At 43.6% G+C, this 16,987-nt stretch overlaps 1 protein-coding gene across 2 annotated transcripts; it reads right to left on the bottom strand.

The window, feature by feature from the left end:
* Positions 1-729: 729 nt before the first annotated feature.
* LOC117658318 (E3 ubiquitin-protein ligase TRIM39-like) lies at positions 730-16,177 on the bottom strand. Of its 2 annotated transcripts, XM_087888150.1 has the most exons (7): positions 15,511-16,174; positions 14,116-14,211; positions 10,903-11,133; positions 6,293-6,315; positions 4,282-4,400; positions 3,437-3,469; positions 730-1,521 (listed from the first exon to the last, which is right to left on the bottom strand). In XM_087888150.1, exons 1-7 carry the CDS (start codon positions 15,922-15,924, stop codon positions 1,007-1,009), a joined length of 1,431 nt encoding a protein of 476 aa, XP_087744276.1. In that variant the 5' UTR covers positions 15,925-16,174; the 3' UTR covers positions 730-1,006. The 2 variants fall into 2 exon arrangements, with proteins under 2 accessions (XP_087744276.1, XP_087744277.1); XM_087888151.1 differs by lacking the exon at positions 3,437-3,469 and having other exon boundaries at positions 15,511-16,177.
* Positions 16,178-16,987: the final 810 nt, after the last annotated feature.

The raw sequence follows: 16,987 nt of genomic DNA, 5'->3' as shown, positions 1-16,987 counted from the left end.
CTCCTGACTCTTAAACCCTTCTCCTTAAAGCGCTGCAGAACCAGCCTCAGTCGCTTAAGTAGTTGGGTTTTAGAGTGCCCGGAGATTAAGACATCATCGAAGTACGGCACCACCCATGGAATGCCTTGCAAGAGGCGTTCCATCATGGATTGAAAAATTCCTGGGGCTGCGCTGACTCCAAATTGGAGGCGGTTACATTTAAATGCGCCCCTGTGGGTGACAATAGTTTGTGCCTCTGCTGTCTTTTCGTCCACTGGCAGTTGCTGGTAAGCCTGGGCCAGGTCCAGTTTTGTCAATCTTCACTTCTTTAGATGCTTTGAGGGGTTCCAGAGATCTGCTGTCAGCATTCAAAGTCACCATATCAGTTAAGTTTCACTCCCCTTATTTATTTTTATCTCGCCTTTATTACTTTTACAAATAACTCAAGGTGGCAAACATATCCAACGCATCTTCCTCCTCCTATACCTGTGAGGCTATAAAGCTTATATCGAGTGTAATACTTGCTGAAGCCCTGCTAGGGTTCATTGGATTATGACAATTATGTCTTAAAAGGAAACGGGAGGAAAATAAAAGGGGGAAGGAAAGAAAAAAAGAAGGGGATGATTATAGAATATATGGAGTTATGGACACCTACACAATCATTGATTGCAACTAACACTAAACAAACAAGCATGATCCATAAATGGGATGAAGAGCTGTGACAGACATATAAAATCATGATTGACAGGCTTAGCTGTAAGGTATCTTTAATACTGATACACCTGAACACATGATGCTAAAGCCGATAAAGCTCCTAGGACACTTCATTTTTTTTTTATCCAAACAAATAGAAATGATGATCAGGTTATTCCTTTATAATGACTGATTGACTGACCAGGGTGGCATAGAACAATAAAGGAAGCCGAAGTAGCAAAAAGCTAAGGAATCTCTGCTTTAAAGGCTTTCGGAGATCCCTGCTTGGCAAATAGGGAGTTTTCCAAAGAGTTGTCTATGGATGTCCCTTCTTTTAGGGGAGTGTCATGCAGGTGCCCTCACCCAAAAAGAAATAGGGCAGAAGGGTCTCTCCAACCAAGGAAGCGTCTGAGAATGTATGGAGCAGAGCTGCTGTGCTGGCATCAAAAAAGCTCACTTGTCCCTCTTCGCAGTTGAGGGAGATGCGGATCCTCGTGGGCTCCTCAGTCAGGACCAGGTCAGAGCGTTTTGATGGAGATACGGCTCTGTAGTTCCCTAGGCATTTCTGAAACTCCCAAAGCATGGTCTGCTTATCGTGATTTCTTACGTTCACTAGTTTGTTGGCAACCCCTACACCCCATTCTCCTGATCCTCCTACAATAACTTCCCAGAAATGTCTCCCTGTTGAGAACTTCTGACAGCCAAGGACACAAGGCGTATATAAAAGTCTCACGAGGTCTGAGAGAAGATATTTTCTTTCAACTGGCTTAACTCTTTTGACACTTTTTCGATCTTCCGAGACTTCAAGGCGGCCAGGATTGGCTGTGTCTGGATCCAGAGTTACATTCTCTGTAAGGGGGAAGAGAAGGAAGGAAGGAAGAAAACAAGAGCTTCAGCTGCAGGCCTGGTTTGTGTCTTCACCCCCAAGAGTTTAACCCTCTTGTGTGAATGGAGTTCAGCTTCCAAACACCCCCCCAGGACTGGAAGACTCATTGTTTTCTTAAACAACACCTAAGCATTGCCTGGTCAAGAGTGCTCCAACTTTGGCAACTGTAAGACTTGTAGACTTCAACTAACAGAATTCCAATGGCTGATGGGGCTGCTATTGTCCAGGTCCCTCTGCTCCCTTTTCTCCAAGCACTCGGGCTCTCCCACTGTCTTAGTCCCATCCTCTGTTAACTGCCGGCCTGTTCAGCGCTCCTCTGGCCTTCTCGTTCCATTCACTTAGGTTGCCTTCGCCATCTTCCAGTCCATCTGCCTCCGCTCCATCTGCCACTAAGCTGCACGCCTTCAGGATACATTGACTACCTGTACAGCTTTTGGCTCCTCCCCTCAGCTCTTCGTCTCTTGGCTCCACTGGTCAATTCCCCTAGTCTCTAGTCTCCCATGTGGCCGCCACTCTGCTGATTACCGTCCAGCTTCGCCATCCTGGATGGGGAATTCTGGGAACTGAAGTCCACAAGTCTCACAATGGCCAAGTCCTTCAAACACTTCATAGCGCTCCACCTTTTCCAGATCATCAGGCAGAGCAAGAGGCTGCCATGTTTCAATTCTGAACTGGGAAAAGTCAGAAGGATCCCCCACAGGTAACTTAGGACACATGATGGGATGTGAGGAGGCTCCGTCTTTTTCTCTACGAGCATCAGGGTTTCACAGGGATGTACAAAAGGGGAGGATCTTATACAGGAAACCTCTGCTTTCACCAGTCCAATGGCCCACAGAGTGGATGCAACCCTGATGCTCCAACTTTGCTATTTGCTTTGACCCAAAGGACCTAATTTCTGCTCCCAAAGACCTGGTCTCTCACCAACTTATAGTCAGGCAGTAAAATCAACAGGATGTTATTAGCTTGGTAGGAATTCAAGATTCCTTTCACTCCCAGGTCATATTTTCCCATTTGTCCAGGTATTTCATTCTACACCAAGATTGGCTTCAGTTTTTTAGATTACCGTATTTTTCAGAGTATAAGACGCACCAGAGTATAAGACACAGCTTAGTTTTTGGGGAGGAAAATAGGGGAAAAAAATCTGCCTACCAGGTATTCATCTGGCTATCGTCCTTAGTCTGGTCAGCTTCAGCACATTAGTTTGCTGGTTTTTTATCCCCTGCTTGGGGATAAAAAACAGCTTCTAAGGCACAGCTGAGAGGAAGCAGCAATGAGAAAAGCAGGCAAAGCTTCACTCGGCTGGTACCTGGTTAGGGCAGAAAAAAGCTTCTAAAGAACAGCTGAGAGTCGGAGCAAAGCAGGGAGACCGCTTCACTCAGGGAGTTGAGGGAGCAGGCAAAGCTGGGAAGATTGCTTGCTAGTGCTTCATTAGTGCCTCAGTGGGGCTGAAAAAAGCTTCCTAAAAACTACATACGGAGTATAAGTTGCACCCAAATTTTCAGCCTCTTTTAGGGGGGGAAAGGTTCGTCTTACACTCCAAAAAATATGGTATGTATAGAACGGAACGGAACAGAACGGAGTGGAGTAGAAGTAGAAAAGAACAGAACAGAACAGAACAGAACAGAACAACAGCTTTATTTGGCCAAATGTGATCAGACACACAAGGAATTTTTCTCCACTGCATTAGCTAATATTGTACATATAAATGGCAAGTAATAGTTCATAAATCATATAATCATTAAAGTTTACTGGATCATCATAGTTTTATATAGTAATTAAACCTATATTTTTGTTTTTGATCTATTATGTTTCTCTTCACGTTACTGGCATCAGAGCTTAAAATAGCAAGGAATTCCAATTCCTATAACTCATATTTACCTTCCTGTACTTGAAGTCCACTTTCCAGAGTATCTGGGGAAGAAAAGGGAGGGATTCAGCATCTCATCCCTGGAATTGGAGCAACAGAAGGGCCTCCCTCAGATTCCCTGGTTTGCTTTCCTTGGCCTCAGATCAGGAAATAAGGAATAGGGAAAGCTACAAGCCAGAATGTCATTGGTGGCTATATATATTCCATCAGGTATAAATATATACTACTATACATTCCATATACAGGTAGTCCTCAATTTACAACTATTTCTTTAGTGAAGTTATAACAGCACTCACAAAAGTGCTTTAGGACTGATTCTCACACTTATGACTGTTGCAGCCTCCCCAGTCACTTGTTCAAAATTTGGATACTTGGGGACCAGCTTTTATTTATGATGGTTGCAGCATCCCATGGTTCTGGGATTGTCCTCTTCAACCTTCCTGGGGAGCTTCTGACACGCAAAATCAATGCATGAATCCAGATTCATTTATCAACCATGATTAATTTAGCTGCTGTGATTTTCTGAATAACTGTGGCAAAAAAGTTCGTAAAATGGGGCACAGATCACTTAACAACTGCCTTGCTTAGCAACAGAAATTTTCAGCTCAACTGAGGTCATAAGTCAAGAACTACCTGCATATATTCCATTATACTTAGTGGAAACTTATTCTGCTTCCCCAGTGATCAGGGCATTTGGGTTTGGGCTACGAAGAATACAGGTTGTATTGTCTTACAATTATAACTGAGACACTGATCCTGAAATTGGTCCCTCTTTGATCCATGTGACATTGACCCAGAATCTCTCTTGGATGCTCAAAATGTCATCCAGTGTAAAACCCCAGCGGCTGTTTTTTACCTCTCAGTTTTTTCATGGTGCTTTTCAGAAGCCCAGGGATATAACTGTAATCCCAGATTGTCCACTTCTGTTCTAGAAGTAAATCCACTGGATTTTCACATGTTTCCTTTGCCTGGTATCTGGCAAGACAAAATAACAGAATTACAGAGTTGGAAGGGACCTTGGAGGTCATCTAGTCCAGCACCCACCACCACCGCCCAAGCAGGAGACCCTACACCATTTCTGACAGATGGCAGTCCAGCCTATTCTTGAAAACTTCTAGTGTTGAAGGTCCCACAATGTCTGAGGGCAAAGCTGTTCCAGTGGTTCATTCTCCTCAGTCAGAAAATTTCTCCTTATTTCTAGGTTGAAACTCTCCTTGATCAGTTTCCATCCATTATTCCTTGTCTGGCCTTCAGGTGCTTTGGGAAACAGGTTGTCCCCCTCCTCTCTGTCAGACCCTCAAATATTGGAACACTATTACTATCATGTCCACCCTGGCCCTTCTCTTCACTAGACGAGCCATGCCCATTTCCTGTAACCTTTATCAACCTGCCAATAGAAGAAACTTTCTAAACCATCAGATGGTGCTTGAGGATTGGCTAGCGACAGGATCCAGTCTGGATTGGTCACCAGAGGTTTTGTCTTCTGAGCTTTCGGACTGGTCCTGGAGCCCATCCTCAGGGAACTTCTCTCTCTCTCTCCAGAATGTGTGCACTCGGCTTTTCTACGCATTGTATTTATGTGGTGCCTGGTTGTATGTGGTTTTTAGTTGTTAAGTGGGGTGTTGATGGACAGCTATTAAGTCATTGACTGTCCTTTCCTTGTGTTGCCCCGTCCTCGGATCCTAAGTACCTGGTAAGCTGGTGGTAAATCAGCACTCCTGTTGACTGACAAGGGCCCCTGTTTCCCAGGCTTCAGTCATTTCTCTGGCTAGCTATTCAAATATGGGCACCATGGCGACTCAGTGGATCCTGACCCAGAACTGCACTCATCCACCTTCATCAACTTAAAGAAGAGATCTAGTAGAGGCAACTAAGTTCCAGTTTTGGGCTCCCTAATCTTCAAAATTCTTGTGAATCTCTTGGCCAAAACAATGGATTTGTCAGAGTTTGCAGCAATCCAACCAGCACACCAGTAAATAATTCAGCAGGATTCATTTATAGAAGAAACTTCTTTATATACAATAATATAGAGCATGATGCATGTATACAATACCCATGCAGTAGAAGCCAGGACCAGAATAACCAGAACTCAGACACACAGAAGCTATATTGCAAGGACAAAGTAACTCTTTTATATATATACAGATCAGTCAAGCTAAGCCCCGCCCAGGCTCACAATAGATCCTGTTTGTTAGTCACCAAACAGTTCCCATTGGCTGACTTGTTGTTATGGCTATCCCAGCTCATAATTTCTTATACACTGACAGGATTGTGTCTTACCAAATGACTGATGACTAATATGGGTGAGATAGGTAATCAAAAAGAAGATGGATGTCACATTCAAATTGATCTTGATGGATTAAAGGTAATGCAATGAAATTTAATAGAGATGGATGCAGTTACAAGTAACCTTCAATTTATGACTATTTGTTAGCAACCAGTTACAACGGCTCTCAAAAAACTGACTTACAACCATTTTTCCACTTAACATTTGTCACAGTTCGGGTGCTTGGCATGTATTTATGATAGTTGCATTACTTGGAACAGCCCACATCCCACAATGATATTTTTAAAACCATCAAACATCTGTCTCTTCTTGGGAAGGACTCAATAGGTGGATAAAAAGGCAAATTCATTCTAAACATCTGGCTGACTATGCAACCAACTATAAAAATTGATCATATCAAAAATTGAAATTATATTGTGTTCCTCAGTTATCTGAGGAAATGTCTAAAAAGCCGTGAAATACAGTACGTTATCCTTACATTAAAATACTGTGAAATAAAGAAAGACCTTTCCAAAATAGGAAAACTGCTGGCGGAGCTGCTGATCTCTGAGTCTGTAAAGAAAGGGGTGGATTTACTTACTTCTTCAAGATGCTTCCGATGTCCTGAAAAATAAAGAGACAAAGCACTGAAAAGAGCCATTTCCAACAGACAAATAAGTGCACGCATAGAAGAACACAAGAACTCAGTCAGAAAAGAGGAACCAACTTCTTCCCTGGTCCAACACCTTAAAGCCACAGGACATGATATTGACTTTAAAAAGACCAGAACTATCGCCAAAACTGAACACTTTAACAACAGAATAATCAGAGAAGCCATCGAGATAGAAAAACGCCCACACAGCATGGACAAACGAGACGATACCTCCCGCCTACCAGCCATTTGGAAACCCGCCCTTATTGACAAATGAGTCCCTAACACGACGAATGACACCAGACCCACACTCACGAGAGCCACACAGGATGTCACCACCACACTTCCACGCAAAAAGCAGACTCAAACCCACACTGATAATGAGCCACGACCAAGGACCCGAAGCCAGACCGCAGCTGCATCATTAGCCACTTTAAACCCCTCCAATCCATACATGAAGCAGACTGACACCCACCATGAAGAGCTCGCATGGCCACAAACACGAAGCCAAACAACAATGCAGCTCACCAGCTCAAATCCCCCTGCAACTCAGACTAAGCTGAGCACAACCAAACCCCCACCCAAACAGAACACACCCCCAGCCAATCAGAGCACAACCAACCCCCCCATCCAATCAGAGCACAGCCAAGCCCCTAACCAATCAGAACACACCTCCACCCAATCAGAACACAGCCAAGTTCCCACCCAATCAGCTCACATACCCACTAGCAGTTAAAAGGAAGAGACAGCTGCGATCTCACATTGCTCCTGGAAGCACGAAGCCGAGAACACCAGCCTGAAAATGACACTTCCAATTTTACGTGGGAGAAGACCCGAATAACCAAAGACCTACACACACACACACACACACACACAGACAGACAGACAGACAGACAGACAGACAGACAGACAGACAGACAGACATACAGACATACATACATACATACATACATACATACATACATACATACATATATATATATATATATATATATATATATATATATATATATATATATATATGTTTTCTTTCCTTTTCATAGGCTTTAGGTCTATTTCTCTTTAGCCAGGTTCTTCCTACGTAAACCAAGATTTTTATGCAGCCCTAGTTCAGTGAAATCACAATCCAGTAGTTTCTAGGCTTTTTTTCTTAGACTAAGGAGACTAAGATAGATCTATTTCAGGCTTATAAGCCCTCATCAGTTAGCCACACCCTCATCCCATGTATCCTCCCTGTAAAGTGGATTGTGATTTCAATGAACTAGGGCTGCATAAAAATCTTGGTTTACGTAGGAAGAACCTGGCTAAGGAGAAATACATAAACATACATACATACATACACACATACATACATACACACACACACACACACAAACATACATAATAGCAACAAGAAAAGACCATTTGAAAGACAAAATAGTGCGTCAATAGGATTAAAAAATCCCCTGCATTTATGCTTCCAGAATGAAGGCACTTTTGAAAATCCAGGTGGTGATAATACTTTGGAGAAGGTGATCAGTGTTGGGTTTCTCCTTGGCCTGGAGATTTAAGGGGAGGGGGAGACCCTACAAAGAACACCCACCACCACATCCCCTAATAGGGCATAGGAACCTCAAATGGTGAGGAATATAGAGACAGTGCCTAGAACTTAGAATCCTTGCTTTTCGCATGGCCTGCTGTTTCTGTATTACACTATGTATCCCTAATATTGGCCATTACAGGTACTCCTTAGTGAGCATTCAAAGTTACCCCAGCACCGAAAAAAACTGAATTATGACCATTTTTCACACTTAAGAAAGTTGCAGCATCCTCATAGTCACATGTTCAAATTCATGGCAACTGGTTCATATTTATGAACTGACTATTATTTAGTCATATTTAGGCTGACTCTGATTCTGGGTTTTATAATTTATAATTAATTAGTTATTTGGTTTAAAATGGGATTTTATTGTACATGTTTCTTAACTTGTGTTCGCCGCCCTGAGTCCTTCGGGAGAAGGGCGGCATATAAATACATGTAATAAATAAATAAATAAATAAATATTTATGACGGTTCAAGTGTCCTGGGGGTCATGGGATCACCATTAGTGACCTTCTGACAAGTCAATAGGGAAGCCGGATTCATTTAACAACCGTGTTACTAATTTTACCACTGCAGCGATTCACTTAAGAATTAAATTCACTTAACAAGTTTCACTTAGCCACAGAAATTTCGGGCCCAAGGTGAGGACTACTGGTAGCCTTCATACCTTCCAGTTTCCTTTCCATAGAGATAGAAAAAGTAAAAAAACATTAATAAATAAGGAGTTGAAAAAAAGATTTTGAACTTTGTCGAGTACAGCCAGAATCTTACTTGCAGACATGGAAAGATATATCTCTCCAAAGCGCTGAGAAAGCAGCAAATTAACAGATGGAGATAGATTACAGACCCAAAAGAGAAATGAAATTTTAATGGAAGACTATGAAGTTTTAAAATATGGAAAGACCAGGACTGGAACTTAGAATACTGTGAAAATTGATTTTAATTTGCTGATAATATTGTCTGACTATTAGAAGAAAGCATATAAAGAAAAATGGATGTTTTGATCATTTGACAAATCAGCTGTTATATCTTCTGCTTCCTTTTAATGCTGGAACCTAGAGCTGGGATACCACCTATGGGTGAAAAAAGATACTATACTACTACATCAGGGATGTCAAACTCAATTTCACTGAGGGCCGCATCAGGGCTGTGGTTGATGGGGGGGGGGAAACTGGGTGGGTGTGGCCAACTCGGTGGGTGTGGCTCACTTGATGCCACCCTCCAAACTGCTGGCATGTTTCCTCTTCGCACTGGGTAGAGACTGAGCCGAAGTTACACTGGCCTGATCTTTTCTCTTCGCACTGGGTAGACCAGGACGGCCCCACAGGCCGGATCTGACCACATTGCAGGCTGCATCTGAGCCTTGAGTTTGACACCCCTGTACTACATGGTTGGAAAAAACCTTGACAGGAAGCCAGAATTGATAAAAAGAAGAGAAACAAAGTGAAAGGTAAACAACACCTGGAAGCCGTCTATTTGTTTTGTGTTCTACTTCTATTTGCTTTCTGGCTGTTTGGGAGTAACTGGTGAGCCTTTTGAAGATCTTCAAAGTAGTGTGGATTATAAACAATAGGAATTGCCCTCGAAACTGAATATTTGACTCTGTGGATTAATGAGACATGGGGAAATTTGGTGGGCTAATCTGGATTATAAATACTGTTTGATAGATCATCTTACGAGGTGAAAGAAGAAAAGTTCTTTACAAATCTGGATAACTCAGAGGGAGTAAATTGTCAGATTTTGAGGACTATAAAAATTGTGGATTCTGAGGAACAATACCAGGACTGAGAAATTCTTTTAATATTGGCTTTTTGGGGTTCTGGACCATTGGGACATTGGGATTTTGGTGGATCATTGAGTGACTTTTAGCCCATTAAATTAAAGCAAAATGTTACAACACAGAAAAATAAATACACTTCAAAAAGAAATACTATTGAAGCTTCAATGTACTCAGGAAGCTATGACGTGGAATCATAAGGAGATGAAGACACTGATGCATGATACAAATGTGAGACTAGGAAATTCTCAGCAAAAAGACAATGAAAAATGAACAACAAATTCAGAAAATAGAGGACAAACTAGAAGAAGAGGAAAGAATAGAGAAGATAAATCAACAAATGACACAAACAGATAAAGATACAGAAGAGATAGTAAATTATTTTTTGAAATGGAACAAGTAGATTACTCTTTAAGAGGTCAAAACATAAAAGAGGACAAAGAGAATGATCTCCCAGAAGTAATGAAAGAGTTATTGATGGGTGCTCTAGAGATTGAACAGCGAGAGGTAGATGTAGAGGCAGATGAAATATTTAGACTAAATATGAGTGATGTAAGGGGGATACAAGATCCCAAGGGAAGAGTATGAAGTCAAAAAGTCAGTAAGAGTTGAAATACTAAAAAGGGCAAGAGATAATGGATACATACAGTATACTTCTTAATATGGGATTACTTTAATAAGGGTTAGAAAATAGAGGTAGAAATTAGAAATTGAGAAAATATGTATACTGCTACATAATATATTACAAATACTACCGGTAGGTATATGTAAATGTTAGAAATTGAAAAATTATTACCATGTATACATAAACAGCATTATTATTATTAGTATTGTGTATAAAGTAAATTGACCCAGACAATACCATTGTTTCTACTTGGAAGCTGCTTTTGAACTTTGTGCTCAAGATAGAAAAAAATGAATTTTTGATGTTTGATTTTGCTTATTAGATTAATCTGTTTTTATAGACATGGCTAATAATGAGTAAATATGCAAAAATAAAATGACCTCCAAGAATTTCCTGACAGTGAGAATTATTAATCAATGGAACAGCTTCCCTCCCAGAATTCTGGGTGCTCCATCACTGGAGGATTCCAATAATAGATTTGTTCCGGATGGAATAAGGACTCTGCCTTGGGCAGAGAAGACCTCCAAGGTCCTTTCCAGCCCTAGGATTCTATGATCTCTATGATCCAACCTGACCTGTAAGAGTTTGCTGGCTGGCTGCTGAAGCTTCTCTTCTATCTCCTGGATGAGATGGTCAAGAGAGCCCAGTTCCTCCATGTGCTTGGCCAAACCCTTCTCCTTTCTTGCCATAATATCCTCCTCCATCTCTTCCATTTCAGTCAATAGAAGCTTCTCCTGTGCTTCTAACCAGAGTTGTAGCTCTCTGAATTCAGCCACCATCTTTTTTTTCACTTGTTTGATGATTTCCTAGAACAAGAAAGAGAAAAAGCAAAAGGCATACTTTTATTTTATTTTGATTTTATTTTAATTATTTTACTTAATAATTTTTATTTTAATTGTTATAATAATTAAACAGATCCCTTGAAGAATCCAGAAGTGAGATGGGGAAAAACCCCTTTTGACATTAAAACATGCAGGGAGGAAAGGTTTCTAAAAGTAAATGGCTCCAGTTTAAAGGAGCCTGGGTAGCTCAGCAGACTAATGCATTGTATTTAACTCCAGCTGTCTGCAATTACTGTAAATTCGAATCTCACCAGGCTCAAGGTTGACTCAGCCTTTCTAAGGTAGGTAAATTGAGGACCCAGTTTGTGGGGGCAATAAGCTGACTTTGTATAAAATATACAAAAGTATGAAGGCTATTGCTTAACGCATTGTAAGCCGCCCTGAGTCTCCGGAGAAGGGCGGCATATAAATCAAATTTAAAAAAAAAAAGATCTTTCATTAAAATTTTCTTGGCAATCTGGGATTCCAAAAAAGGAGACAGAAAAATGTTTGAATTCACAATTTTTTCAATAAGATAATATATGGTTTGCATTCAATTATTAAACAAAACAAACCCATTGTATAAAAGATGGCTCATGGGATAGGGGCACTTAACCCGTGACTCATTCAGCCAATGGTGACATCTCAGTTCCCAGGTTAAGAATAAGTTCTGTGTCCTACACCGTCTTTAGCTTCAATTTCATTTAAGTCAGAACTTGTATTTACAAACAGGCTGCCTATTATTAAAGATGGCGGATGGGGTTCTCCTGATGGATCCTGATAGGTTCCTGACGGAGCTTGGGCCATTCCCTGAGACTCTGGCTCATGACCCGACTGAAGAACTGGTGGCAGCCTGGGAAAGGGCGGCCGCCGGAGCTTTGGACCAAGTCATGTCTCTGCGGCCTCTGACCCGATGCTGATCCCGTCTGGCTCCCTGGTTTTCGGAGGAGCTGAGGGAGATGAAGCGCCAGAGAAGACGCCTAGAGAGTGATTGGAGGGCCAGCCGTTCCGAATCCGACCGAACACTGGTGAGGTCTTACATTAAGACCTACCTAGTGGCGATAAAAGCGGCGAAATCTAATTATTTCTCCACTCTTATTGCATCTGCAGAGAACCGCCCAGCCGCCCTGTTTAGGGTGACCCACTCCCTCCTCCATATGAAAGTGCGGGAAGATCCCTTGCAGGAGAGGGCTGAGGATTTTGTGCAATTCCTGCATGATAAAATCGCTCAGATTCGGGAAGGTCTGGACTCCGATTGGATGGGTTCAGGGGGGGTGACGGAAGCGGGTCTTGAGAGTGTTATCTGGGAGGAGTTTGACTCTGTGACTCCCGAGAACATGGACAGGATTCTGGGGAGGCTGAGCTCTCCCACATGTTTATTGGACCCGTGTCCCTCCTGGTTGGTGCTGGCCTCCCAGGAGGTCACACGAGGCTGGCTCCAGATGATTATTAACGCTTCTTTGAGTGAGGGTTTCCTCCCCCCCCCCCCCGCCTTGAAAAAGGCAGTGGTGAGGCCCCCCCTCAAGAAGCCTGCTCTGGACCCGGCTGTATTAGCGAACTATCATCCAGTCTCCAACCTCCGCTTTGTGGCGAAGGTTGTTGAGTGTGGTGGCGCAACAACTTCCTTGGTACCTGGATGAAGCTGTCTATCTGGATCTGTTCCAGTCGGGCTTCAGGCCGGGATACAGCACGGAAACGGCATTGATCGCTTTGGTTGATGATCTCTGGAGGGCTCGGGACAAGAGGTGCTCCTCTGTCCTAATCCTATTGGACCTCTCAGCGGCTTTTGATACCATCAACCATGATATCATGCTGCACCGACTGGAGGGGCTGGGAGTGGGGGACACCGTGCTGCGGTGGTTCTCCTCCGACCGGACGCAATCTGTGTTGGCAGGAGGTCAGAGGTCGACCTCGAGGCGCCTCATGTGTGGGGTGCCACAAGGGTTGGTCCTCTTGCCTCTTCTGTTCAACATTTATGTGAAGCCGCTGGGGGAGATCATCCGTGGTTTTGGGGTGAAGTGTCATATGTACGCTGATGATACCCAGCTGTACATCTCCACCCCAGACCACCCCAATGATGCCCTTAACGTGATGTCCCGATGTCTGGAGGCCGTGTGGATCTGGATGGGGGGAAACAGACTCTGACTCAACCCCTCAAAGACTATGGCTCCCGGCTTCCCAGTATAGCCAGCTGGTACCATCGCTGGCTATTGGGGGTGAAACTCTGGCCCCCTCAGAGAGGGCTCGCAATCTGGGTGTCCTCCTGGATGCACGGCTGTCTAGACAACCATATGACGGCTGTGGCCAGGGGGGCTTTTTATCGCCTGATCCACCAGTTGCGTCCCTTTTTGGACCGGGATGCCCTGCGCACAATCACTCACGCCTCGTCACGTCCCGTCTGGACTACTGCGACACTCTCTACATGGGGCTCCCCTTGAAGAGCACTCGGAGGTTCCAACTGGTCCAGAATGCGGCCGCACGGGTGATTATGGGTGCGACCCGACGCACCCACATGACACCTCCCACCGATAGCCTCCCACCGACCAATACGCTCCCACAGAGAGGGACTCCTCAGGGTGCTGTCAGCTAAACAATGTAGACTGGCGACCCCCAGGGGGAGAGCTTTCTCTGTGGGGGCACCCGCCCTCTGGAATGAACTACCCCCTGGGATACGTATGATTCCCGACCTGTGTACCTTTCGCCGTGCCCTTAAGACCCTGCTATTTCAACAGGCTGGACTGGCGTAATGAAATTGGAATGGGGTGTTTTAAATTTGAGGGTTTTAATGTAACGGCTGAAATATTTAATCTATTTTTAAATTGTTTTAAATTTTGTATTTTCATATTGTTTTATGATGGCTGTACACCAAGTCCTTCGGGTGAAGGGCGGTATAGAAATTTAATAAATCTAATCTAATCTAATCTTTCTATTAGCTCAGAAGCTCCTAACCATTGGATCAATACTTACAAGCCTCTCCTGCAATTTTTGCTCTGTATCTCCTTTGTATGTAGCTATTTTTTCTTTCTGCTCCTTCTGAGCCTTCAGGCAATCCTCAACCTTGATCTGAAGAGAAAATACAAAGTTTTTAGTTTTTTTTCGGTAAAGGATTACATCGGAGGGAAGACCTAGTTAGAATATATATTCAATCGTCATAAATACATGACAATTGGAAAATGTCTGAATTTTGATCATGTGACCATGGAATGCCTGCAATGATCATAAGGGTGAAAAGCCTTATGTTACTTTTTCCATTGTCCTTGTAACTTTGGATAGTCATTAAACGAATGGCTCTTAGTCGAGGACTCCCTGGAAGGGCATTAAAGTGAGCTGCCTGAGTCTCCTGGTTGCAGTCATCCCAGAAACATCACTGAGAAATTATAGTTTGGGCTGATCCAGCAGGAGTGATTTTCGGCATCTGGACTCAAGATTTTGGAGGACTCCATGACAATTTTGCTCTAGAGCAAATGCGGAAAGGGAGCTGGCAAAGGGAGCCTATTTCTCCCTACAGGCAATTTCCTTTACTAAGCAAGACAGGGACGCTGCAATCGTCATAAATACATGCCGGTTGCCAGGCGTCCCAATTTTGATCAGTGACCACAGGGATGCTACAATGGTCATATGTGTGATAACAGTCATAAGTCACTTTTTTCGATGGTGTTGTAACTTTGAACAGTTACTAAACAAGTGGTTGTAAATTGAGGACTATGGTAAATCTGTCTTCAAAGAATTGCAACCTCAGAAGATAAAGCAGGAGGTGAAGGTCTCAGGTTGGAATTAGGGAAGATTGTTAAAGGAATGGCCGAGGCAGAAAGTTGCACATGATGTAATAAGACCAGTAATGAATGGTGGGTGGGACACTACTACCTAGCAACAAGAAAATTAAAGAAAGTTAGAAGGACTCCGATTAGAAAAATGTTAGCTGAGGCACATAGACATAAACTTTGGTAACTTCTACTTTATTATAATAATAAAACACAAACTACTTTTGATAACAAAGATTATTAGCATAAAATATGCAATTTATGAAAGAGGAGGGTAAAGTAGTCCAGGATAAGAGATCAAAAGAAACACCTCTCAAAGAACCAATGAGTGATTCTTAGGGTGTTAACTTCCTTGATCTTCAGTGTATAAAATTTGTATTGGTATATGGTTCGTGGTCTTGGCTCCTTTAACTGGTGAGACCCTTTTGAAGCATTTCAATAAAAGTCCCCTGAACAGGGTCTCCAGTCTGGTTCTGATTGGTATCTGCACCAGGCTAAACCCAGTTTGCTGACAACAGAGGAAACAAGTAAATTGGTCCAAGGATTGCCAGATTGCCACCTGGCTGCCCCTCCGCAGCGATTCCTCCTGGCTGACTCCTACCTGGTATTCCTGGAAAGCCTCCTCCGCAGGGATCACCGAGTGGCCCTTGTGCTCTTTGGATCGGTCGCAGACCACGCAGATGAGGGTCTCGTGGTCCTTACAGAAGAGCTTGAGGGGCTCCCGGTGCTTCGGGCAGAGGCTCCCTCCTTCCTCGCCCGGATGGCCGCCGCATTGCCTGGCCACTTCAGCCACCCGCGCCAGCTGCCTGTTGCGGAGGACGCTGCGGGGCGCGAAGGTCTGTCTGCATTGGGGGCAGGAAGCCTCCGATTCCGACGTCCCCCAACTGCGGGTCAGGCAGCCCCGGCAGAAGTTGTGGCCGCACTTGGGGATGAACACGGGGTCGTGGAAAAAGTCCAGGCAGATGGAGCAGGTGGCTTCTACCAAGAAATCCTGCAAGGGCGCTTCGGCCGCCATCGCCGCCTCCTCCGCAGGGAAAGGAAAGAGAAAGTTAGTTTCGCTTCTTTTCCTCCAAATCAGGTGGCCGCCTTTGGACTCTGCCCAGACAGGAAACCGAAATGAATTGTTGGTCTTGCGGTCAGCTTCGCTGGCTTCTTAAAGAAAAAGTGCAGTATTTTAAAAAGAATAAATTGGGAGGAGGAAAAATTCACGGGACGGACCCCTGATCGGTTATTCTTGGCCCAAGCAGCTCGTTAAAGGGAAAATTGTTTTAAAAACTGGAGAGAAGCAAACATCCCTGCGATGAACCCCGGATCGATTACAATTGATCCTAGCATCCTGTAAAGAGAAAAAGAAAGTTTAAAAAAAGGGGGAGAAGCCAACATTCATGGGATGCCCCCCCTCCCCATATCAATTATTGATCCAAACGTTCTGCGAAAGGAGAGGTGGGGAACCATGGCCCCTTTATGACTTGTGGGTTTCAAGTGGTATATCGGGTCTCCTGTTTGAGCAGGGGGCTAGACTAGAAGACCTCCAAGGCTCCTTCCAGCTCTATTCTGATTGATTGATTGACTTCAACTCCCAGAATTGGTGAGCTAGCTGGCTCAGGAATTTTGAGAGTTGAAGTCTGCAAACTATAAAAGGGCCATTGTCCGTCCGCCCGTCCCCCCATTTGCTAAAGGGAAAGATATTGAAAAATCCTGGGGAGAAAGAAATATCCATGGGACCAATTGCCAAAAAATTATTATTGGACCAATCAGCTTGTTAAAGGGGAAAATGTTTTTTTAAAAAAATAGGAAAAAGGAAACATTTATGGGACCAGAGGGAGTAAACCTGGACTGAAACAGACCCATAGAAGCCCTTGATAAAAGCCCAATAAATGGGGGTGGGGCCAGTCAGAGGTGGCATTTACCGATTCTCTGAACTACTCAAAATTTCCGCAACCGGTTCTCCAGAACTGATCAGAACCTGCTGAAACCCACCTCTGCTCACAACATCATTTTTTATAGTGTGGTGACCAAAACTGGATGCAGTAGTCTAGATGTGGTCTTACTAAGACTTTACAGAGTGGTATTAGTAC

The sequence above is a fragment of the Pantherophis guttatus genome, chromosome 2 (genome assembly GCF_059756535.1).
Source record: "Pantherophis guttatus breed Tessera chromosome 2, ASM5975653v1, whole genome shotgun sequence".
NCBI classification, from domain to species: domain Eukaryota; kingdom Metazoa; phylum Chordata; class Lepidosauria; order Squamata; family Colubridae; genus Pantherophis; species Pantherophis guttatus.
Note: the sequence above shows the minus strand (reverse complement) of the source record. Positions and strands in the feature narration are given on the sequence as shown.